The 24847-nt window shown below is 39.6% G+C and overlaps 2 protein-coding genes across 4 annotated transcripts in view; one reads left to right on the top strand and one right to left on the bottom strand.

The window, feature by feature from the left end:
* Positions 1 to 10977, bottom strand: part of LOC144040747 (natterin-3-like) — a 29216-nt gene extending 18239 nt beyond the window's left edge. Inside the window, exons 1-4 of one of the 3 annotated variants that reach the window (XM_077555182.1) lie at positions 7746 to 7781; positions 7594 to 7676; positions 6126 to 6191; positions 1549 to 1630 (exon numbers count right to left, since the gene is read on the bottom strand). In XM_077555182.1, the coding sequence (XP_077411308.1) occupies positions 1549 to 1630 (82 nt within the window). In that variant the 5' untranslated portion in view covers positions 6126 to 6191; positions 7594 to 7676; positions 7746 to 7781. Of the gene's footprint in view, positions 1 to 1548; positions 1631 to 6125; positions 6192 to 7593; positions 7786 to 10936 lie in introns of those variants that run through there. The other 2 variants (XM_077555181.1, XM_077555183.1) reach the window with 2 other exon arrangements.
* On the top strand, positions 10121 to 20813 carry LOC144040748 (natterin-3-like). Its single transcript, XM_077555184.1, has 4 exons — positions 10121 to 11320; positions 12275 to 12338; positions 13230 to 13834; positions 18094 to 20813. Exons 1-4 carry the CDS (start codon positions 11234 to 11236, stop codon positions 18520 to 18522), a joined length of 1185 nt encoding a protein of 394 aa, XP_077411310.1. The 5' UTR covers positions 10121 to 11233; the 3' UTR covers positions 18523 to 20813.
* Positions 20814 to 24847: the final 4034 nt, after the last annotated feature.

The raw sequence follows: 24847 nt of genomic DNA, 5'->3' as shown, positions 1-24847 counted from the left end.
CCTCAAGTCCTCGCGCCTCGTCGGCCGCCTCAAGTCCTCGCGCCTCGTCGGCCGCCTCAAGTCCTCGCGCCTCGTCGGCCGCCTCAAGTCCTCGCGCCTCGTCGGCCGCCTCAAGTCCTCGCGCCTCCACGGCAGCTTCAGGACCCCGGGCGTCCTCACCCTCTGCAGCCCCGGGCCTCCTGGCTTCGGCCGCTCTCGAGCGGGGTCTCTTCGCTTCTTCCATGGGGGTGGACAGGAGATGTTCATCCCACGGCCGTCCTATTCCGGTGTGGCGTCCGGGGCGCCCTCCAGATCGGCGCCGCCGGGCTCCCCTCGTCTGGCGTCCGGGACGTTCCCCGGACTAGACTGGAGGGATGTGTCAGGTTCCCGCCTCCGCGCCCCCTCCGCCCGCCCTGTTTTTGAACTTTTTAAGGGACGTCTGGAAGCCGTCCCTCGACGGAGGGGTTCTGTCATGTTTACTTTCAGTCTTGTTTACTCCGTCATGTTTTCCCCTTGTCTTATAATTTCCTGTTTTATTGTGAAAAGTCTGACTCCTCTCGTTTCTGGTCACTTGCCCTTCCTCGTGTGGTGTCTGTGTCAACCTTGATTGTGTCCACCTTTCCCCATTACCCTCATGTGTCATCCAATCAGTGCCCTCAGCCAGGTGTGTCATGTATTTAGTCGGTTGTCTCCCCCCTGTCTGTGTCGGTTCATTTTTGCTGTTGCAACTGTAGTAAGTCTTTCGCCACGTCACGCTGACCTCTTCTCCTGATCAGGATCCATGTCATGTTGTTAGTCTCGCCTTAGTTGTTTTGTTAGTTCAGGGTATTTTGAAGTTAGGTTTTTTTTTTTGATTAGATATTAAAACGTCTTTTTGGACTGCACCTCTGCCTCCTTGCCCTGCCTTCCCGCATCTGGGTCCTAAAGCCCCCACCTTACTGACAGTTATTTATTAAAGTGGAAATACAGTACAGGCCAAAAGTTTGGTCACACACACACACCTTATTCAATGTGTTTGCTTTATTCTCATTACAATTTACATTGTAGAGTCTCACTAAAGGCTTCAAAACTAAGAATGAACACATGTGGAGTTATGTACTTAACAAAAAAAGGTGAAATAACTGAAAACATATTTTAGATTCTAGTTTCTTCAAATAGTCACCTTTTGCTCTGATTACTGCTTTGCACACTCTTGGCATTCTCACCTCTGGGAACTCCTTCAATAGTGTTGGAAAACAATTTCAGGTGACTACTTGAAAGCTCATCGAGGGAATGCCAATAGCGTGGAGAAAAAATCACCAGGGCAAAGAGTGACTATTTTGAAGAATGTACAATGTCATGAAAATAAAGAAAATGCATTGCGTGAGAAGGTGTGTCCAAACTTTTGGCCTGTATTGCATACATGAATGACACAATATATATGCACACTGTAAAACAAGCACGCACCCATCTAACACATGAGACAACATACAACCCAATAACAATAATCAAATAACTCACATTCTGACACACAGTCACACACAATGTAGCACACGATGTAACACAGGAAGTAACACAGCGTCCATTCACCTGTCACGCCCTGAACTCTCCCTGGGATGAAGCCGGCACAGAACCCGCTCACTAGCACGCACAGAAACAGCAGCATCCTCATCTGGTCATCAAACACCACAGTTAACATGTTCACATATTCAGGGCTGGATTATAGACAATATAGCAGGACAACTACTGTACATGCTACTAGTGGGCAGAACTGTGCACTAATTGACTGAATCCAACTGTGTGCTGCTAGTAGCACTGATAACATTAAAAGTATACCTGTTAACATCTTGCTCCTCACTTGTAGTACTCTCAAATGTATGTTAAATAGTCCACTGTTTGGCTTCACTAACTAGGACACACTAGTAACTCATGTTACTAGTGTGTCCTAGTTGTTCTGCTCGTGTCGTATGACTAGTGTGCTGGGTGGTGAGTGTGGTTGTTTTTAGAGATGGGACGTTTGACGCTGACACTCCGGAGCATGTGTCAACCGAGTGAGACAGACTGCTCGAAACAATGTATCAAAAGCCCCGATGAAACCTCCGTGATCACGTGCTGATGACGTATGAGGCTTTATGCGCGGTAATGAGATACCGGAAATTACGTAACTGATTCAAACCTTTTGGAGCGGTGTCAGGCGCACAATTCCCTCATGTAGACATTTGCTTCACTTTATGTTCACCTGGAAAAGTTAGTTATTCGGTATGTTTCCAACAAAAGTACTCCCACAATGATGCATTTAAAGTTTCCAATTATGCATTATTTTTAAATCGTGTGTAGAAGATAACAGGCTTGACCCAAGTATTTTCCACCGAGTTGCTATAAGCGCTTCTCCAAGACCCTCAGTCACATCTCCCAAAGACTGATGTTGAAATACTTGTCATCTGGCTTCACAGCGCACTTGTGTCATATCCAAATTATGTTTATAAAAATCGAATGAGTAACAGGACATCACATTGAACCAAAGTACTGGTACAGTGTCAAAATATTACAACACTTCCATGTGTACCTGATGATCATTAGACAGACACAAATGTAAGACTGAATGTACTGGTGTTATGTTGGAATATAAATCAATCAGGCGAATCACTTTGAAGATTATAGCTGCTATGACTCCAGCTGACCACCAGATGTCACCGGTACGATCTATCTTATGGGGCTTTGAAACTTCGGCGCTTTTTCCAAATCAATCAGCCGAAAGCCTCAAAAGCTTCACAAGGCTTCATTGTCCCATCTCTAGTTGTTTTACTGTGTCCTTGTCATTTCACTAGTGTCCTAGTTGTTTCACCCTAGCCTTGTTGTAGTTCTACTAGTGTGCCCTAGGCATCCTACTAATGTGTTGTGCTTGTTCTACTAGCATACCTGTCAACTTGTACGTTTTATACGTATTTTATACGTTTTTTTACCATTTCAAATCATGTACGCCATACACCGACTTTTGTACGGGGAAAAAAAAAATGCGCTGACATGCGCATGCGTAGATATACATAGAGTAAATATCGTGGAAGCAAGCATGGAGGAGCCACCTAATAAGAAACGAAGAACTCAAGGATCGGGTCGACACCAGAAAGAATGGGAGTTACTTCAAGGTGAATATGCTGGCTGGATTAAAGCATCGTTAAGAGGCACTCAATTCTTATTCTGTGTCCCTTGCAATAAAGACGTGAAAGTTGCTGCGAGTGGATTTTACGATCTGAAGAGCCACTTTAAAACTGCCGGACACGTGGAGAATGTGAAAAAAAACAATTCACATGTCCCATTAACCAAGCACTTCGTCTCTACCGCAAATCCTGCAGCATCCCACAAAACGACAAATGCGGAAATTCTCTTCTGCCATTTTCTTGCTGAGCACAACATTGCTTTCACAGCTGCGGACCACTTCTCGGATTTGGTGAAAGTTATGTTTCCGGATTCACAGACAGCTAAGGTAATTTATTATTATTATTATTATTATCATTCATATCTACAATGAATCAGCATTTATGGCACCGTGTCAAAAATTAAAATTTTATATTTTAATATTATATTTTTGCAGGAGTTTGCATGTCGGAGGACCAAGGCTACGATGATTGTTAAGGAGAGCCTTGCACGTGGCTACACCCAAGACGTCATTCAGTACTGCAGAACTCACCCATTTACCCTCATGATTGATGAAAGCAATGATCGTACTACCAAAAAGCGACTTGTTGTGTTATCTCACTTCTTTGATGGGGAGAACACAAATACCAGACTCCTCGATTTACCAGAGTTGGCATCAGGCACAGCAGCATCAATCTTTGCCGTTATTGACAACATTTTACAAGAAAATGACATTCCATGGAGTAACGTTGTGGGATTTGCAAGCGACAATTGCAACACCATGGTTGGAAAGAAAAACTCTGTCTTGTCTAGGATAAAAGAAAAAAATGGGGCTGTTTTTAGTGTTGGATGCATTTGTCATCTTGGCAATCTGTGTGTCAAAGATGGACTGAAGACATTGCCAGTAAACATAGATGACTTGCTGGTGGATATATTTTATTTTTTTTAAAAATAGTTCCAAACGAATTGAGGATTTTAAAGAGTTTCAGGACTTTACAAATTCCGAGCAAGAAAAAATCCTAAAGCATTGTCCGACACGATGGTTGTCTCTGCAAAAAGTGGTTGAAAGAACATTGTCTCAGTACGAAGCACTCAAAAGTTACTTCGCTAGCCATGCGGATGTTGAAAGGGCAGGTAAAGTGAAAAGCATCCATGATCGACTTCAAGACCCTGTTACTCTCCTCACACTCACCTTCCTCAGCTTCATCCTGCCTCAAATAAATCAATTCAATATTGTGTTCCAAACAGAGGCATGTATGATTGGAGATTTGCTACCAGAAATGGAAAGACTCTTAAAGAAACTCTTGGTGAAATTTGTGCAAATGGAACATGTCAAATCTGCTGATAGCCTGCTGGCAGTTGATTATACAAACAGATGCCTGCAGCATGAAGATAGCAGGCTTGCTGTTGGCTTGGGCACCAGGGCCCTCTTCCAAGACACCAATGAGGAGGATGAAATCAGGCAAAGCATCACACCAGCCATGCAAGCAACTTTTTTTTCCTCTGTTCGCTCCTTCTACGAGGCTGTTGTAACTAAAATGATACAAAAATTTCCATTTGAGTATACAATACTGAGTGACTTGGTGGTGTTGGACCCAAGAAAGAGAGAGATGTTGGATTACACAAGTATTGTTAAGCTTGCAAACAGGTTTACACCAGACTTTGATCAGGAACAATTAAAAGATGAATGGGAAGACTATCAACTAATACCTGATGATCTTCTCCCTCAGAAAAGTCAGGATGGACAACCAATTCGTCCAGAGACATTTTGGCCTCATGTGTTCAAAATGAAAACTGGTTTGGGGCTGGATCGCTTTCCACTGATGAGAAAGATGTATCTAATTTTACTCAGCCTTCCTCACAGTAATGCTGATAGCGAGCGGGTTTTCAGCCATGTGAGGAAAATTCATACAGAGTACAGAAAGACAATGGGAACAGACACTCTTACTTCTTTATTACAGATGAAATTGAACTGTGACAACTGTTGCTCACAAGTGAGACCCTCATTAGAGCAGATAAAGTCTGCTAAATCATGCACATTGGCTTACAATAGGAAGCACTGAAGGCACAGTTTATTGCATTGTAAACTTTTTAAATTGAATAAAAGACTTTGTATGCAAATTACCTTTGTTATTTCTATTACACTGTCTGGTTACCGCGAGTAAACATGCGTCGTACGGTGTTTGTAAGGTTTTTTTGGGGTTTGTAAGGGGAATCATAATCATTTATAAGGGCAGTTATCGGCAGAGGTTGACAGGTATGTACTAGTGTACCTTAGATTTCTATTAGTCCCGCTACTAGTGTGCCCAAGTCATCTACTGGTGTGTCCTAACCATTCTGCTCGTGTGCCCTAGTCATTCTACTAGTGCATCCTAGTTATTCATTAAGTCCATACTATCACACACACTGACCTCACAAGTAAGACAATTCAGAACACTAGTAGAATGCCTGTCTAATTTTATGTGTGTGTCTTTAAATCTACTCATTAACGTCTAGAACTTCACTAGTAGTACTAGTAGCACGCAGATGTCTACTAGTGCACAGTTTGGTTACCAGTGTGCCAAGTTGCAGCTAGTGCGCTTTTCATGAAGCCTACAGTGTTAGTAGCATTGCACAGTAGTTTACTCGTCGGCTAAAAGTGGCACAAATAGTGGAAAAACATTACTAGTAAGACAGTTCGAATGTGCTGAATTGTCTCACTAGTGAGGACAAAAAGAGAACAGGAACAATGCAGATATGTGCAAAAATGTGCTTTTTCTTTGCTAAGAGCTTTAGTTAACAAAGAAAAAAAAAGGAAATAGGTGCTCGATATTGATGATGCATGAATCGGTGGTAGTTTATTGTGTTACTGTTAATTCAACAGAGCAGCAATTAAACAGTGCATTATAAACCAGATGGAACTGAATCATTTCAACAGTGAAATTTTAAACTGATAACAATCAATTCATGTTTCTGACATTAACATTATAAGGAGTTGATGATGATGAATTGATCAATTAATGATTGGTTCTGACTGATGAAAGAAGACTCACCCTGACGGTGTGCTCCTCTGAACTGAATCCTCCTCTTCTGTCCACACCTGATCTTTTTTCGCCGCACTTTACACCACCACCATAAAGACAAACACAATTTTAGACACATGCAACACACAATGTAACACTTATAAGCAGGCCTGGCCTGACCTAACAGGAGGACCTGGGAATTTCCAGGTTGGCCGCCAGGGGGTGCTGTTTATTTTTGGGGTTTGGGTTTAATTCAAAATCAGCAATTAAAATGCTTTTGGTAGACCTATAGCCAGGCCCAGAGTAACTCAGCAGGAGTGGCCCGAATTTTCCTGCTTGATCGGCCTGAATTATGGACCGTTCAGTAAGTGCATGAGAAGTAAGTGTGAAGCAAAACTTAATATGCCTTGATTTTGCTTTAATAGCTGGAAAAGCACTACCATGTTTAGTAAATTGAGAAAAAATTGTGTTAAATAAATTCTACATAATGGTGTTAAGTAAATTCAACATAATGAGAATTGATCATTTAGCAAAATGTTAGTCATCCAACATTCATCCAATTTAAATGAAATAATAGCATTTCTCTCTCACTCACTGTCACTCACTGTCTCCTCCACCTCCTTCCCCCTCCCCCAAGACCCCCACCCACCCTTGCGTGCTCAATAGCATGTTTGGCTTATGGCTGATCATTTCATTACTATTAATTTAAAATGGTGGTATATGTAATTGTTGGGAATAGTAGGTGACGTTGAGACAGAGAAAAAAAAAGTAAAGCCATGCAACCAGATTTGGAGATAATAATAATAATAATAATAATAATAATAAAAGCATAGTAATTAAGGAATACATTAAAAACAAAAAGCTAAAGATAAAAATGACCAGTTTTTAAATGTGACTGAATTTAACATTTGCATTTTGTATTCAATTTTGTGAACCCTGCCCTTGTATCAGAGCACAACCTCCCAGCCCCGCATCCCCCACCAACACGGCCGACGCCCTAATGCGTGTGCAGCAGAAGGGGGCACAGTAGGCCCACACGGCGCCCCCACCGGCCCACAGCCCCCACGATCTATCCCCACCACCAAGGAATGCGTAATGTGTCTATGTATCCATTTACAAGATGCATTGTGTGATACTAGTGAAGTCATTTAAGAGGAGCGACCAGCGGGACTGCACGCAACCAGGCGGAGGGAGGGGTGTCACCAGTGTCATAACTAGCATCGTGTATGACTTGTATGACATCCATTGGCCTGTAACCCATACAATGTAATATAAAACAGTGTAATACACATATCAAATCAAGCTGCATGTTATTGTTAACACACAACATAACGCACATGTAACACACAATGAAACACACAGCGTTCCTAAACAAGGCCCCCACAGATGGCCCCTGAAACCTCATCAGGGAAAAAAAATTGTTGTTTACTATAGTAACACTTATTGTGTGGCACTCGAAGTATAAAAACATTACTAGTAAGACAGTTGTAACACTTACAGAGGAGTTCTTTTTCCCTGGTCCTTGTAATGTTTGCAGGTGATGATGTATGCAAATTCCAAGTTCCAATACACTAAATTCGTCTTTCAGTATTGAATACAACAAATTAGTACATAAACTATGGTCAAGTAGAAACAACAGGTGGGTGGTACCTCCGTCTCCCGTGGGATCAGGAAGTCAGGCATCCCATCCTCAGGAGCGAATGGGTTATGAATCAGTGGCAGCCCCTCCTTGCCAGGAAGAGCTGCCCATCCTCAAACCTACGTGTCCTTATGTGATTGCATTATTATTAAGTGTCATCAGTGTTATCAAGACAGTTAATGTGATGTGTGTGGGTGTGCGTCATTCCCTCATTATTTCACTTACAAAAAGCAGCTAACATTTCACATCAGAGAAGCAAGCCATCTATAAGGCTGAAAAATCCAAACAACCCCATCATAGAGATAGCAAAAACATGAGGTGTGGCCAAATCAACTGTTTGGCGCAATCTTAATAGAGAACGCACTGGTGAGCTCAAAAACACCAACAGACTTTGAAGACGGTGGAAAACAAGTTTGGTGGATGAAAGACAAATCTTTCACCTTGTCAAGACAAACTCCTCCACAACAGCTGGTCAAATTAAAGAACACTCTGGGTCCAAGTCAACAAATAAGAAAAGACTTGTGTAAGACATAGATGTAGGAATTACAACATATTTTACACTATGTGTGCTTACACTTTTTAAGAGCCCAAAAGTAATTGAACAAACTAACACATTCCTAAATCAAATTCCATACTTTGTTGCGAATTCTTTGCAACATGAAGTCTCCATTTCTTGTAAAATATTTTCAAGGATTAAATTCATGCCTTGAAATGCAGTACTTTCATCATGGCGAGAGAGAGAAAGTATGTGTTAGAGATAAACCAATATGTTTTCTCACGGCCAATAACCAACATTTGGAGCTGATATTTATTTACAATTAAAGGGAAAAATATTGGTGTCAAAATAAATTTTAAAAAATACAAACTTCAACCCTTTACTTTGTTGAAATGCACTTAATTATATGTTTATTAAATGGCTTTTCATATGTGCAACATGCTAGTTTAAGGTTTTTTTTTATGTTTTAATGTTCAACTTTCCTTTTAAAGGTACAGTGTGTGTTATTTAGTAGAATCTAGTGGTGAACTACTAGAATGCATTCGAAGCACGTGCATTTTAACGCTACGGTGCCTCAGAGAGACCACACTTTGTAAGCCTACCACCAATTACTACCAATTATTATTTGACGCAAGCGAGCGAGTGACGAGTGACTGGGCAAGCAGAAGTTAGCCGGAGTGGCTAATAAAAGCAACGAGCTAGTAAAAGCTATGTATGTAAATATGTTCGCTAAGTTCTTCTGCTTCGTGTATCCATAGCAGAAAGATGGTGGTGAACCATGACCTGCTGGTGAACCATGACCTATGTAATAAAAATGGTTATTACTACATCAAGGATTATGGTATATAAAAATGTATGGTGATGTGATTAAATTTTTTTTTGCATATTATTGAAATTAATACTGGGTTTTAAAAATGAATTAACATTTAGTTCACCACTAGATGGTGCTAAATTTTACACACCGTCTCTTTAAAGTGATTTAATTATTTTTTTTATTTTTTTAAAGGGCAATGCCGCTATGCTTCAATATACCATATATCGGCGCCGGCGATCAACCTTGATGCTGCCAGAGAGGAGAAATGTTGCAAAAGATGATACATGTTATGAGGTTAGTTACTTATGATGACAATGTGATAATGTGGCCTGTTGCTATGCATTTGCTTTGTGCCTATCTTAGTTTGCTCAGTCACTAATATTTTTTCTATAGTGATTTTGTCATACAGGCCTTTACTCTGTCATATAGAATTGTACATTTCCCTTGTCTAGAGTTACTGAATGAGACTTTTGTCAGTATGCTGAGGTTAAATAGCCGAGAATTCAGTTCAAGATTTTGGAGTCAAGAACTTCCCGTCCAAGGTTTTTACTTCAAGGACAGCTGCATCCAGCCCAGCTCGCCGCTCTTTTGTTATTTTGTATTTTTCTTGAGAATGACTGTTTGCCAACAGCTGTATCCCGTTCTCTGCGCGTGGGTCCTAATTCCGCACCTCACGTGACAATACATGCCCAAAAACACATTGTTTAAAGAAGTTATGATGTTCTCTGTAAGGTTTTATTTTGTGTGTGAAGGTTTTATCTAGCGTTGTTGAGAAAATGTATTTGAATCAAAATGTAATTTAGACAGGTTCGTACGACAATCAGAATCTTAAGGTATTAAAGTGAGCTGGACAGGCAGGTACATTGTGTGACAATCCAAGACCTTAGTGCCCTTGGGAGTGGCTGCAATCCATTGATTTCTTTAATCACTTCAAGGTAATTATTCAGGAATAGACTGACTGAGCTCCGATTGGGGGGGGTGCGATGTGGTAGCAGGGCGGGACCACAGCTCCTCTGTGATATATGCTCTGCGGGAACACTCTTAGACACATTATAATGGGCAGCGTGGAATGGATTTTAATGCAACAGAGCAGAGGGCCTCCAAATATTACCACAACCTTTTATATTTTACCCTTCTGCTCGTCTTCAAACTTTATTCTTTTATGTCCGCAGAATAGTTTCAGAGCAGATAGCGTACCCATCACTTGGAATTTGGAGGTGATGTCAGGCTCCAATTACATTTACAAAGTTGATCTGAATGAGCTCGAAACCAGAAATAGACTAGTCTAATTTTAATGGAGAGAAGAATGTGAGGGGTAGAACTCAACGAGGTCATTAACTATACGATGAGTCACTTTTCTATCTTTTTTTTTAAATAACAAGGTACACTTATTTTAGGCGGTGGGCCGAGGGCCGACTTTGTGTATTTGAACGATCCCCAACGAGGGAGAACTTCATTTTTTTTTGTTAGAAATCAGCTTCATTTTTCAACAAAGTAAACAAAAATTGTTGGCACTCTTATCTCTTGCTTCCTTGTGCAAAATTTAAATAATTATCAACACACAGTATGGAATAAACAATAGTACATACTAGGGGTGGGTGATATGGCCTAAACATTTTATCATGATATTTTTGACGATATTGGTAATAATTACTGAACAATAGATTTGTGATTGGTGCTTTGGAATAATAGAACTCTTATCAGCACAATATTTAAGCCACCTTTTTTCCACAATTGAAATGTAAACAAAGTGCAAATATAGCAACCGTAATGGAATGAAATGGAATTTAAAAAAAAAAAACAGGCCAGGTAGTGTTTACCCTGCGAGGTCTAATTGTAACATAACTGCACATAAAGCACATTTACTTAGCAAATATAAAGAAAACACAAACCTTCAGAAGTCAGTGGCAAATTGCATGAGCCAAGAAAGTCGATTACTGGTTACTAATGTATTTATATATATATAAAAAAAAATATTCCTTTATTATGATAAGTCTAATCTCGATGTTTGTTATGTCACAGAGCGTTATATGATGTAATGTGTTAGATCTTCCTTTGTGATGTTGAGCCCTTCATCAGTCGTGTCAGTATTCTGCTTGGTGAATTTTATTTCAGAACAAGCCAGGTCTAACTAGGTGGTACATGCCTTCTGTTAAACTCAGCGAGACTTTCTTCAATAAAAGCGCAAAATGTCTGAGGTGGAGAAAATGAGCCTTGAGGATGAAAACAATGAAAAACTTGGGCAAAGGTGCCATCCACTTAAGATTCCACTTAAGGTGAGTTTGTCTATCATTTTTACTACTTAGATTTGATTAATTTAAATGTTGTCGTTTTGGAATGTTGATCCTGTTGAGGATGAATGTTGAGGATCCTTTGTTGACATTTTTGCGCGGATGGTTGAGTGGCAGAAAACCTGGCTGGCTGTATGCACACCGCGTAGACGAAGAAATTGCCGCTATCTAAGCACTTTAACGGCGGAAGGGAGGAGGAGGTTTACGGAAAAGCTCAATGTATGTCTTGGCAACAAAACTGAAACTATTGAAGGCCCGTATGAGACGAGGGATGATGACAACATTCGGTCCGACTCACCAGTTTCTCGGCCACACATCTGCTTTGGGGACATTTACTCTCATTTAATACAAAGCCCTGTGAAAAGATGGGTAATTATGCTGCATTCGAGGGTGGTCGGAAGTCGGATATGTCAGACTTGTTTTTTTTCCCAGTCCCTGAAAGCGAAAGTAAAAAAAACAAAATGGCGGATAGTGATAAGTTGTTTTTTATGGTCCTCAAAACTCATTTTGACCTCCAGCAAACTTACCTTCTTGCAATTTTGCTTCATTTATTGTTTTTATCTTCATAAATATTCCATTTAGTTCTCTGTATAATTTCATGCAGGGAGATAGCAGCATACTGTCACATCATACGTTGTTACGTGAAATTATGTCGAATATTTATGAATGAAGAAAGCTATCTAGTTTTATACTCTTATAAATTGTGTTTTACTATTCACAGTCTGTGTTTCCAAAGGGTTCGCCAATTGTTTAGTGACATCACTTGTAGGCCGTCGCTGAAGTCGGGGTCCTATTTTTCCCGACTTCAAGGGGGCGTTCCCGTACACACTTCCTGGTTTGAACTCTGAAAAGTCCGAGTGCAAGAGGTCTATCGCATTAAGTTTGTGGAAGTACTTCATTCCATATGTGAAAATGTTGACTGTGGTGTTTGATGACCAGGTAACGGAGCTGTTGTTGCTGTGCTTGCCTGTGGGCATCATTGTCGGCCTCATCGTATGGAAAGGTAAACGCCTGTGATACTTCCTGCGTTACATTGTGTTGTGTCATGTGTTACATGGGTGTTTTGTGATGATAGATGATATATCCTGATTATAGCAAATTTCCTTAAAATTGGCAATTATTTTATTTTTTTCAATTTGCTCAAAATGTCATTTTGCATAGATCACAAAATCAAATGAATTTAAAAAAAAATTGATGAATACAATGAAACAAATAGTCCAGTGGCCAGGGGGGGAAAAGTCCAGATCAAAATAAGATATGTGGTTGTACAACTTATTTTTAAGGAATACAGTGAAGTGCAAAGAATTCAATTCAGTACAACAGGGCTTCAAGTAATTTAGTGATATCTACCATGTTAAGAATTCCTCAAGCTGTTTAGTGTGCGATGTTTAATTATATCTTGTTTTGAAATCTTTTCCTCATCCTCATGCTTTTAATTTGGAAGGGTGCTCTGTATTTCCGTTTTGTTTCACGTTCTCCGTTCGTCATTCATCTCATAGCAGTGCTGTAGTCAATGTCGTTATACTATATAATATACAAAGATCTGTCTGCACTACAGAGCTAATTAAATTGTTGAGTACAACTGAAGACTTATGTGCTCTCTTACCAGAGCCCCCTGTGGTGGTCAATAAATGCAAAATAACCATTTCAGCCGAAAAACGGCCACAAGAGCGGGTGCTGATACCAGTATCGATAACTGTCGCGAGTACCGATACCATGAAATGTGTCCTGGTATCGGCCGGATCGGTACTCGCCCATCCCTAGTTTAAAATCAACCTATCTAACGTTTTTTTGCATTTTTAACTTGATCTACGAATGACCTGACCCATGCGTGTCCCTTGAGCACAAAAGCCTACGCAGACTCTCGCATTTCCTCATCCGCTTTCTCCCACAGTATCCTATCCCAACTGGTTTCCGGCTCCGGGCGCCGCTCTGGCCACTCCGTCTGAGTCCCTGTTTAGCGGCAATGTTAACCTGAAGTGGGTGAAGTGGGAAGGGTCACTGCCCGACGGTGCAGTGGGCTTCTACATCCACTACACAGGGCGCACCGACTATGTGTGCACGGACGGTTGCGTACCGGGCTTCTACAACACTGCCCTGGGACCCTACTGCCACTACCCCTTTGGGTTGGCCGAGCACAAGGCCACCACCAATTTCTACATCCTGACCAACATTGACAACTTGGAGATCCTGGAGTGGAAGGAAGGCTCATACGGCTCTGTGCCGCTGAACAGTGTGGAGACGTGCTACGGTTACGAGACCACCTACGTGGGCAGGAACAAATATGGTCTTGGCAAGGTGGTGCCGAGGCATAAGGCCTTCTACTTGCCATGGAAGGGCTACGAGTACAAGTACAGGAGCTACCAAATCCTGACCATCAACCAGGACCCGTACGAGCAGCACATCTCCAACGTCCGTTACGACCTGGACCGTGCGGCCATCTTCCAGAACTCGCCCCAGACCATTCACATCACTATTATGATCAATGAGCGCTGCAAGGTAGTCAATTCTCAATTTCTATCAAATCCAAGAATGGTCGTGGAATTTTTCAAATTTGTAACACGAGGTTTCAAAATAGTACAGTAAAACTTCCAATGGAAATTTCCCAGACATTTACTAGCACTTTTCCATCCCTTTGATTGTATCTTTTTGCATTAAATGACCCTTAAGTCCCTGTGAGTTCCCTACAAATTCCATTGGCGAGTTTCCATTTTGGAATACAAAAACTCAAAACTTCTTGAGCCTAACTTCCCATGAAAATGTATGAAAACTTGACATAATGTTGTTAAAAACACACTGGAAATGTTCCTAAATTACTCCCAATTTCCCTAAAAAAAACCCCATAATTTCCTTTCGGATGTTTTCAATTAAGAAAACAATATTTCCACAGTTCTCCATCTAAATTTTCAAACTTTCTTGATGCTTACTTTACCACCCCTTTGTTTGAATGTTTTACTTTTCCATTAAATAGCCATCACTTCCAAACTGATTACTATTCCCAGGAATTCCCATGAAATTTGTTCATATTTCTAATCCATCCATCCATCTGAACCGCTTAACCTCACGAGGGTCACAGACCCGTCTTTGGGCAGTAGGCCGGGTACACCCTGACCTGGTTGTCAGCCAATCGCAGACATATAGTCATTAAAAATCCCATGGTTTAACTTTCTGTGGAAGTTTTTCAGAAATTCATTGGAAATGTATTTATTTTATTTTTATTTTTATTTTATGAAATACTGAGCTCTGTCTCCCAAATTTTTTTGAGAGAGAGCTCAATATTTCAGTTCATTCAATATCAGTTCATTTGGTAATCTTACCGATTCGACATGTCATCATCATTGCTCTCTCTCTTTTTTTTTTTAAAGTGCGTGAGCATGTGCATGCGGCTGTGTGTGTGCATATGTGCGTGCGTGTGAGAGTGCTCATTAATTCACCTAAAACCTATTAAACCTATGTGTCTATTAACAAAGTGTATTGTGCAAAACTAGTGCAGTGAGTTAAAGAGGAGCGACCAGCGGGGCCTCTCCCAACCCGGCGGGGGCATGAGGCGAACCCGCCCACCAGGCAGAATAAGACTAACAGGCAGAATGAAGTAACCAGATTTAGATTATTATAAGACTAACAGGCAGAATGAAGTAACCAGATTTATATTAAAAGATTCTATACACGTAGACCATGTTTGTATAAATTTTGATGTTTGGTTTTTATTCGAAGCAGAGATTTTTTTCCATTAAAATGTGATTTATGAGGAGATTAGACCATTGGTCGATATTCAGAGATTGTTCATTTTTCCAGTTAACAAGAATAGTTTTTTTAGCGATAAGAGCTGCAAGTGTAGATTAAAATTGTTAACGTGGTAAGTCAGTTGTTGTTAGGTCACCTAGCAAACACAAGTTTGGAGATAAAGGTATCCCACAGTCCAAGATAGCGGAAAGTTTTTCTAAGACTTTAGTCCAGAAATAAATAACGAGTGCATAACCATAAAGCATGAAAATAAGTGTCTGTAGTTTTTTGTAAACACTGGAGACAAATGTCGGAGTCGGAGAGTCCCATTTTCTTCATCATATATTGAGTAATATGTGTTCTATGAATAATTTTATATTGGATAAGTTGTAAATGTAAGTGTTTTGTCGTTTTAAATACGTTTTCACAAACTTGAATCCAAAAGTCAGATTCCGGCGCTATAGACAAGTCTGTCTCCTATTTCGTGATCGTTAAATACATTAAATCAGTATACAAAAGTAACATATATTTTTGAGAGTTTTTTTGTTGTTGTCGGAAAAAACTTGTAATATCTTTAGCCAAAACAGGCGGTTGGAGAGTACGCCGAAGTGTTGGAATTTGTTTCTTTATCATACTTTTAACTTGCAGATAATGTAAAAAAAATTCATTTTTTATTTTGTTTTTTTCAAACACAAAAAACAAACAAACAAGTCACAAATGTCATCATGATACAAGGAATACAACTCATAAGTGATTTAAACATTTAACAGCTGATGGTACGAATGATCTCTGGTATTGATTGGACTTTGCCTTCTTAGACAAGGCCAACCTCCTTCCTGATGGCAATAATTGAAACTTTGTAAAAAAAAAAATAAAAAAAAAGTGGGGGGGGGGGGGGTGCTGCTGGGGTTCTGCCAGGATGCCTTTAGCCCTTCAATTACATCTAGTTTGGTAGACCTGGCTGAGATCAATAAAAATCAATCCCAGTTATCTTTCTACACTACTTGACAACACCCGCTAGCTTGTTTTTACTAACCAGGCTGAGATTGCAAAACCAACAAATTATTGCAAACGTAAGTAAGGATTCATCGAATGACGAATAGAACATTTTCACAAGTGAGAAATCCTCAACTTCATCAAAAAGAACAATCTCTGACTGGCCTTCTTCAGAATTTTGTCTGTATTACAAGTCAACTAGTTATCCAAAATAGTTCCTAAATATTGTATTGTATTTTCTATCTATCTAAATAAGCTATTGTAAAGATATTTTTGGGTCATTTTCTACACTGAGCAGCTTCAAATAACCATCACTTCCCCATTCATTACTATAAATTCCCTGGAGTTCCAATGGAACATTTCCCATTTGCAATACAGTGTTTCAAAATTCTGACTTTCAAATATCTTGATATTTACAAAAAAAAAAATCTTTCCAGAAATTTACTGGAAATTCTCCACCCCTTCATTTGATTTTGATACTTTTCCATTAAATATGTGACTCTCCCCCATTAATTTATTTTAATGCACCACATACGCTCATTGACATGCCTGAGGGGCGGGTGGATCGGAGCAGGGGGGGATATCATTTCCCTCTGCTCCGGTTCACCTGCCCCCAATTTTAATGCACCACACACACACACTTATGTATATACACTGGGTGGGGTCACACTCACGGTTTAGGGGTAGAGTTCGCCAGTCGGCGAGCTGGCGAACTTAGTAACAGGGTTAGTTTTTCACTTAGATCGTTGGGGTGACGACCGGGGCCTCTCCCCGCTGGGCCTGGGGTTCGGGGATGCCGCCCGTCCTCCGGTGCCCCCATCTCCCCTTCTGCCCCTGGTGTTCCATCCTCTTCGGAGCAGATGCCTGGGTGCGGTGTGTCCCCGGGGTCTGGGGTCGGGGGCTGGGGGTGGGAGCGGGGGGGCGGGGGCGGCTTGGTTGGTGGGGGTGCCGGGGTGGGGGGTGCTGGGGTGGGGAGGGTGTCTGGGGATTTGGGGACCTGGGGGCGGTTGGGGCTGGGTTGGGGTGGGTGGCGGGGGTGGGGGGGCGGTGGGGTCGTGGGGGGAGCGGGGGTTGTGGGCCGGTGGGGTGCCTGGTGGGCCTGCAGTGCCCCGTCCTGCTGCGTTGGGTTGGGGGCGCGGGCCGCGTTGGGGTGGGGGGGCGCTCCTGCTCCGGGGTTTGCTCTCCGGCCGGTGGCCCCTGCGGGGCCCGGGGGTCGTCCTTTGGCGCGGCCGCGACCTGGGGGGCCCTGAGGTGTTGCGCTTGTTCTGTCCTGGCGGGGGTCGACGGCTCCCCTCTTTGGTGGAGATTTTCATGCATGCTAGATCCACCACACCAGCATCTATCGAGACTCAGACACAATTTGTTTCTCCCTCAGGTCATTGATTCGGTGGAGGCTGGTGTCTGTGGATCTCACTCTGCTTCGTCTGTCCTTTCTACCTTTCCTCAGTTTCTCCTTTGGGCCCTTGAGGTTTCCCTGATTTGTTGGAGTTTAGATGTCTCTGGGGTTGGTGAAGGTTAGTGGCCCGGTGGGTGGTGTCTGGTCGGTGCTGGGCTTCGCTTTTCTTTCTTTTCTTTGGTCCCCCTTCGGGTCTCCTGGCGGCCCCACGACTCTGGCTGGATTTTGAAGTGTTCGGTTTAGGTGAACGGTATGGGAATTCTTTTTTTTTTTTTCTTTCTCACGCACGCACGCACACACACACACACACACACGCATGCATACACACACGCACAAACACACATACAAAAAAAAAAGGGAGAACAATGATGATGACATGTCAAATGATCAATACTGAGATCTCCCAAAAAAAAAAAAAATAAAAAATGTGACTCTCACTATGAATTCCCATTTAATTTTTGATTTTGTAATACAGTCTTAAAATTCCACGGTTTAACTTTCCATGAAAATTTACGAAAAAGTCTCCAGAAAATTGCTGTAAATCTTTCACCGATTGTCATTGAATTACTCTTGTCATGATTCACTGTGGAACATGTTCAATTTGGAAAACAGTACTTTGACGATTCCCCATGTGAAATTTCAGACGTTGACCAGGACGCTGAATATCACCGCGACTACCAAGATTGAGAACACATGGAACATCGGCCGGGCTATCAAGATGGGCGTCAAGAGCAGCATCACGGCCAATGTCCCGCTACTGTCGTCAGGCAACCTGAGTTTGAGCAGTGAGATGACCTTCCAGTTCTCCAGCAAGATCACCCATGCGGAGACCATCTCCCGCTTAGTGACCGTGAATGGGGAGGTGCCACCCAACCACTCATGCGTGATGCGAATGGAGATACGGAAGACGACGATCGACATACCGTACAAGGCCCTCCTCACCCGCAAGTACCGCAACTGCAAGACCAAGAGGACGACCATATCGGGCACCTTCAACGGCGTCGTCGTTGAAGACGCGCACGCTAGGATGCAGTGTTGCCGGCCCGTGTACAACGCAGAGCCCTGCCCATGATGACCGCGATCATCACATGCCACTGCAAAAATCAGCTATCTAACCTAGCCTTAAACTCTTATATCAAGCCATAAAGTCATATTGATCTTGTTTTAAGAATAATATAGTATGCAGGAGCAGAATTTCTAAGATTATTAACTCATTCACTGCCATTGACGGCTATAGATGTCAAAAATTCATTTTAACTATTGCAATTAGTTTAAACATTTTTTTTCTTCTTTTGTTAACAAGAGTATGAAAACCTAGACATTTTTTTTATTGTACATTTATAACAAATATCAAATTTGTGATTAATCGTGAGTTAACTATTGAAGTGATGCGATTAATAACAATTAAAAAATTTAATCGCCTGACGTGATTTAAAAAAACAAACAAAACTAAAATACGGTGGGTGACTGGTTAGCACGAACGCCTCCCAGTCCTGAGGACGTGAGATTGATTCCTGGGTGAAGTTTGCATGTTCTCCCCGTGCTTGCGTGGGTTTTCTCCGGGTGCTCCGGTTTACTCCCACATTCCAAAAATATGCATGGTATGTTAATTGAACACTCTAAATTGTCCATAGGCTGGCAACCAGTTCAGTTCATACCCTGCCTACTGCCCGATGCCGGCTGGGATAGGCTTCAGTACGACCCTAGTGTGGACAAGCGGTTAAGAAAGTGGATGAATATTTCTATTAGTTCAACATTTTTTCCCACTTTTGTCAACAAAAGTATGAAAACCTAGAATTTTTTTTGTATTAGAACAGATATAAAATTTGTGATTAATTGTAAGTTAACTAGTGAAGTCATGCAATTAATTCTTTTTTAAAAATTACAGCCGCCCGGCGCGCCCCTAATTTTTAATAATCTTTTCTTAAAAAAAAAAATGTAAAAAAAAAAATTAAATATATATATTTTTTTTAATTTTTAAAAAAAGAAAGAAAATATTATTAAAAATTAGGGGCATCAGGCGATTAAAATTTGTAATCGTAATTAATCGCATGACTTCACTAGTTAACTCACAATTAATCACAAATTTTATATCTGTTCTAAATGTACAATTAAAATTCTAGGTTTTCATACTCTTGTTAACAAAAATGGAAAAAAAATGTTAAACTCATAAAAATACTTCAAATTAATTTTTGACGTCTATAACTGTCAAGAAAGTGAATGAGTTAAGACATAAATTATTCTCACACATATTTAATCAAAGCATTGGAGTTTATTGATATAGATTCCGTTTTATATTTGCTTATGGCTAATGCCAAAAGTGTACTCAGTAAACTTATTGGCACCACAGTATTAAACAGAAACAGCTTGCTCTTATTAAGAAGGATTAGATGTCCACAAACTTTTCGTTTGTGTGTTAAAATTGGAAGAATGGCTATTCTCTATTATAAACCATGAAACGCAGTAGGCCTGCCATTAACTAGTGAGATTAAAGGGCTAATGACATGTGTGTACATACATTTATCTTACAATTTAAACACAATAGTTAGAACCAGTACCATATTGGTGTGATATTTTATACCAAAAAATATTGTTTTATTAAACAAAATGGTATTTGACATGAAATTGTTGATATAAAGGCCATTTGTGTGAAACTTTTAAGTGATTTAATCCAAACAGTGGAGTAGTTATATTGTTATAAGTGAGATGAGTTTTAAAACTTTTTAGTTTAGAAAGACAAATGCAGCAAAGGGGGACTACCCTTGAGCACGCTGATGTGTTGGGGGGATGACGTATAGGCCCGTTAGTGATAGTGCTTTGAAAAAGACAGTTATCGTCTCTAAAACAGAAACTGTGTAAGAACGCAGGACTAAAAAAGGAGAAATACTCGTCTTATATTGAATACAGCTAAATTTAGAAATAAGGCAGAGAAGGGGAACCACTCTCGAGCAGTGGGGTGAATGGGGAAGTCATCAGAGCACTTTTCCCCCTGTTGTCCAAATCTGTCTTAAAAATTTCAGATCTACGTGGAAAACGAGAGCAGGCCACTCACTTTTTTCCACCTATAATGGATTATTTCACTGGAAGTTTATTTTGCCCTCACTTAATGGATTTTATTATTATTATTATTTTCCCTTGTAATCCAGTAAGTATGAATATTTAGTCCTAAAGAATTACTGACTTTCGTCCATATTGTGTTTTTCTTTTTTTTTTTTTTTTTTGCAGTGCTGGGTTTTAGATAAGTAATCTCTGCAAGAGTTGCATCAGGCTCGCGCTGTGAAATTGCCCAGCGAAGTGATGTAGGTGTAATATCGAACTGTTGTATTATTTCTAAATAGTTAATAAATTTTAAAAAAAAAATTCTCTCCTAGTTATTTCTTCTTACTTTGAGTTGGGTCTAGCTTATTTTATGATAGTTTTAGAGTGAAAGAGTAACTGCATACTAGACATTCAGAGTAGTCTATACATACTATTTTATTCCGACAATTTTTGAATTGTCACTTTGTGAAATACTTTTAAATTTGAATTATTTAGGTATAGTTAAATTTAAGGAATTTACTCTTTTGGCTCAACTATTTAGCAACATTATTAATTGCATTCCTTTTTATTAATGTATTCCCTTCTAGTCCTAGAGAATACAACAATATTTCTCTTTTTGACATTATTTAGACGCAAAGGTTATTTAACCCTATTTTTGCCATTCTTTTGTTTGTACTCATTAAGTCACCTGAAACCTATTAAAAATCCCATACCCTTCACCTGAAACGAATACTTCAGAATCCCGATAGAGTTGAGAAGTTGTCAGGAGACCCAAGGAGTGATCAAAGAAAAGTGAAATCCAGCACCGACCGGACACCAACTACTACACACAGGGTTACAAACCAGAATCTTTCACCAACCCCAGAATCATCTAAATTCCAACAAATTAGTAGGCCTCAAGAGATCATAGGAAAGACTAAAGGAAGGAAGGAAGGATAGATGAAGCAGAGTACGGTCCACAGACATCAGCCTCCACCGATTCAGCGACCAGAGGAAGAAGCAGATTGTGTTTGAATTTCGGTAGATGCTGGTGTGGTGGATCTGGCATGCATGAAAAACCTCTACCAAAGGGGAGCCGTCGACCCCGGCCAGGACAGGGCAAGCACAAACCCCCAGGCCTCGGCAGCGCCAGGGCACAACCCCCGGGCCCTGCGGGGGCCATCGGCCGGAGAGCAAACCCAGGAGCCCAGAGAATGAATGAATGAATGAATGAATGAATGAAAAATGTTATTGGGTTCATTGGCAAATTAAAAATTCAACATGGTCCCAAAAAAATTTTTTTAATTAAAATTAAAACTAAAACTAAAACTAACTAACTAACTCCGTATATAAATATACAACCTAAAGGGGGTAGGCAGAAGCAAAAGCTTTTCATTTCTGTGGAAGAAAATAAGAAATAATCAATAATTCAATAATTGTGCATTTTATATAGCACCAAATCAAAACAAGTCACCACAAGGCGCTCCACAGCCAGGTCTAACCTTGCACATACCCTCTGAGCAACCACAACGGCAGCAGTGGTAGAGTAAAACTCCCTACTTTATTTTCAATTGTAGCAGACCGGGCTCAGATGATGACCATCTGCCTTGGTCATTCTAACAGCAGTAAAACAATACAGAGTACAATAATGAACACAGATCATCCAATAGAAAAATGAAATCATAAACAATGGAAAAGATTACCAAACATTCAACAGACATCAACTTCATTATTCTGGTAAATAAATCTGTGATTATCTTTCCATAGTATAGCTCATTATCATACCATCCTTACGAATTTTTTTCATCATACTTAATAACCTACAGGTTTTGATACTTTCAGAACAGTTGTTCCACAGACTGACACCTTTTACTGACACACAGTGATTTTTAATATTTGTACGTATTTTGGGTTTTTCAAATAGTAGGGATCCTCTGAGATTATATTTTTTGTCTCTGACTTTAAACAATGTCGGGATACTTTGTGGTAACTTTCCATTTTTTGCCTTAAACATCATTGGAGTGTTACGACTTACTATGTCATTAAATTTTAGTATATATAACTGAATAAAAAGTGGATTAGTTGATTCTCTATACGCTTTTTGACTAATAATTTGTATTGCTTTCTTTCGCAACAAGAAAATAGCATTTGTATTTGTTTTATAAGTATTTCCACAAACCTCAATACAGTAAGTCATATATGAAACTACGAGTGAATAATATATTTTCAGGGAGTTCTGATTTATAAAATGTTGTGCCTTGTATAAAAGAGCAATACATTTAGACATTTTCATTTTGACATAGTTTATATGAGATTTCCAAGATAATTTACGATTATTACCCCTAGAAATTTAATTTCGGTCACAGTATCATTTTCAACCTCATTAATTTTAATCTTTCTGCGTTCATCTGATGCCCGATTTCCAAAAACGATGCATTTTGTTTTCCCACTGTGCAGTGATAATTTGTTTGCATCAAACCATTTCTTAACAATTTGTAATTCATTCTCAACTGTATCCAGGAGTTGTTTCAGGTGATCCCCACTACAAAAAAATGTTGTGTCATCAGCAAATAAAACCCTTCAATGAAGTGGTAACCAAATGTAAATCATTAATATACAAAATAATAAGTAAGGGTCCAAGAACTGATCCCTGTGGAACACCACATGTTACATTAAAAGTATTTGAATTTGTGTTGTTAATATAAGCAAACAGTTGCCGTTCTCATAAATAACTAGTTAGCCAATCATAGGCCCGTCCGCTAATACCATACCTATGAAACTTTTAACGAGAGCAATTTATGATCAATAGTGTCAAAAGCCTTATGCAGATCCAAGAAAATGCCTACTGAATATTAATTTTTCAGTAGCATTTACAATCTATTCAACCAAATCGATCAGAGCAAATGAAGTAGTTTAGTTAGAAAGTCATTTAACATTTTGATAAATATTTTTTCCAAGATCTTAGAAAACTGTGATAGGAGGGATATAGGCCTATAATTGGAAAACAAATGCTTGTCACCTGATTTATAAATTGGTATGACTTTAGCTATTTTCATTGATTTGGGGAATTTTCCCACCATCAGAGACTGATTGCAAATATAAACTAAAGGATTAATAATACAATCAAGGTTTTTTTTTTTTTTTTAATCAACATGTCATATCCATTCTAATCAGTGGATCTTTTGTCTGCAAATTTGTAAACAATATCTATTATTTCTGCTTTATCGGTTTCTCTTACAAAAATTGAATGTACATTTCTATTTATAATATTAATGTTCACACCATCAGTGGTACTTGAAGGTTGAATGGAGTCAGCTAATGATTTTCCAATGTTCACAAAGTAAACATTAAATTTGTCAGCTATCTGTTTGTTTTCCCTGATGATGATATCATTATTGTGAGAGAAGTAACATGGATAATTTCTATTCATTTTTTCCTTTTTTATGATTTCATTTAGGACTTTCCAGGTTATTTTGACATTTTTCTTATTATTCTGCAGCAGTTTACTATAATTTATTTTCTTTCTATATCTCAAAATACTAATTAATTTATTTTTATAATTCTTATATTGATATTCTGCTTCCTTTGTTCTAAGTTTTACACATTCCTTACAAAAAATATTATTTTTTTGAGCAAGCATTTTTTAATCCTTTTGTCAACCATGGTTTATCCGTGTATTTCTTTTTTTCAATTTTTACCACAGGTGAACAATGTTTGTCGAATAGTTTTGAAAAAATAGAAATAAATGATTCATATGATTTATCTACATCTTCAACATACACTGTACTCCAGTCCTGAGTGGTTAAATCTTCCCTTAGTTGGTTAAGAGCACTTTCTGTTACATGTCATATTAAACTACTTTTACCTATCTCGTTATGTTTAATTAATCTGGTTCTAAAAGCAACAAACACAGGCAAATGATCGGTTATATCATTTAAGATTAAACCACTGGTGATACATCCTTTGTGGACAGTGGTGAAAATATTATCAACAAGTGTAGCAGAGTTAACAGTTATCCTACTCGGGTGTGTAATAGAAGGGTACAGTCCTAAGCAGTAGATAGAAATTAATAAGCAATTTGTGTTTTGTCCATGAGGATTCAACAAATCAATGTTAAAATCACCACACACAAACTGTCTTGTTATTTGATGAGTTGGATTTTTCTGTCATTTTATCTCTGAATGCATCAATGTTGTTTCCTGGAGCCCGATATACACATCTTATAATTATATTTTTGGATTTTTTCAATTTAATTTCAACAGTGACACATTCCATAACATTTTCAATTGCAATTGACATGTTTTTGATAATCTCACTATGATTTGATGATTCAATATACAGGGCAACTCCGCACATTTCTTGAAACTAAGGAGACATTT

This window comes from Vanacampus margaritifer, chromosome 20, assembly GCF_051991255.1.
Source record: "Vanacampus margaritifer isolate UIUO_Vmar chromosome 20, RoL_Vmar_1.0, whole genome shotgun sequence".
In the NCBI taxonomy this organism is placed as follows: Eukaryota; Metazoa; Chordata; class Actinopteri; order Syngnathiformes; family Syngnathidae; genus Vanacampus; species Vanacampus margaritifer.
The sequence above is the reverse complement of the archived record's forward strand: the minus strand, read 5'-3'. Positions and strand labels throughout refer to the sequence as shown.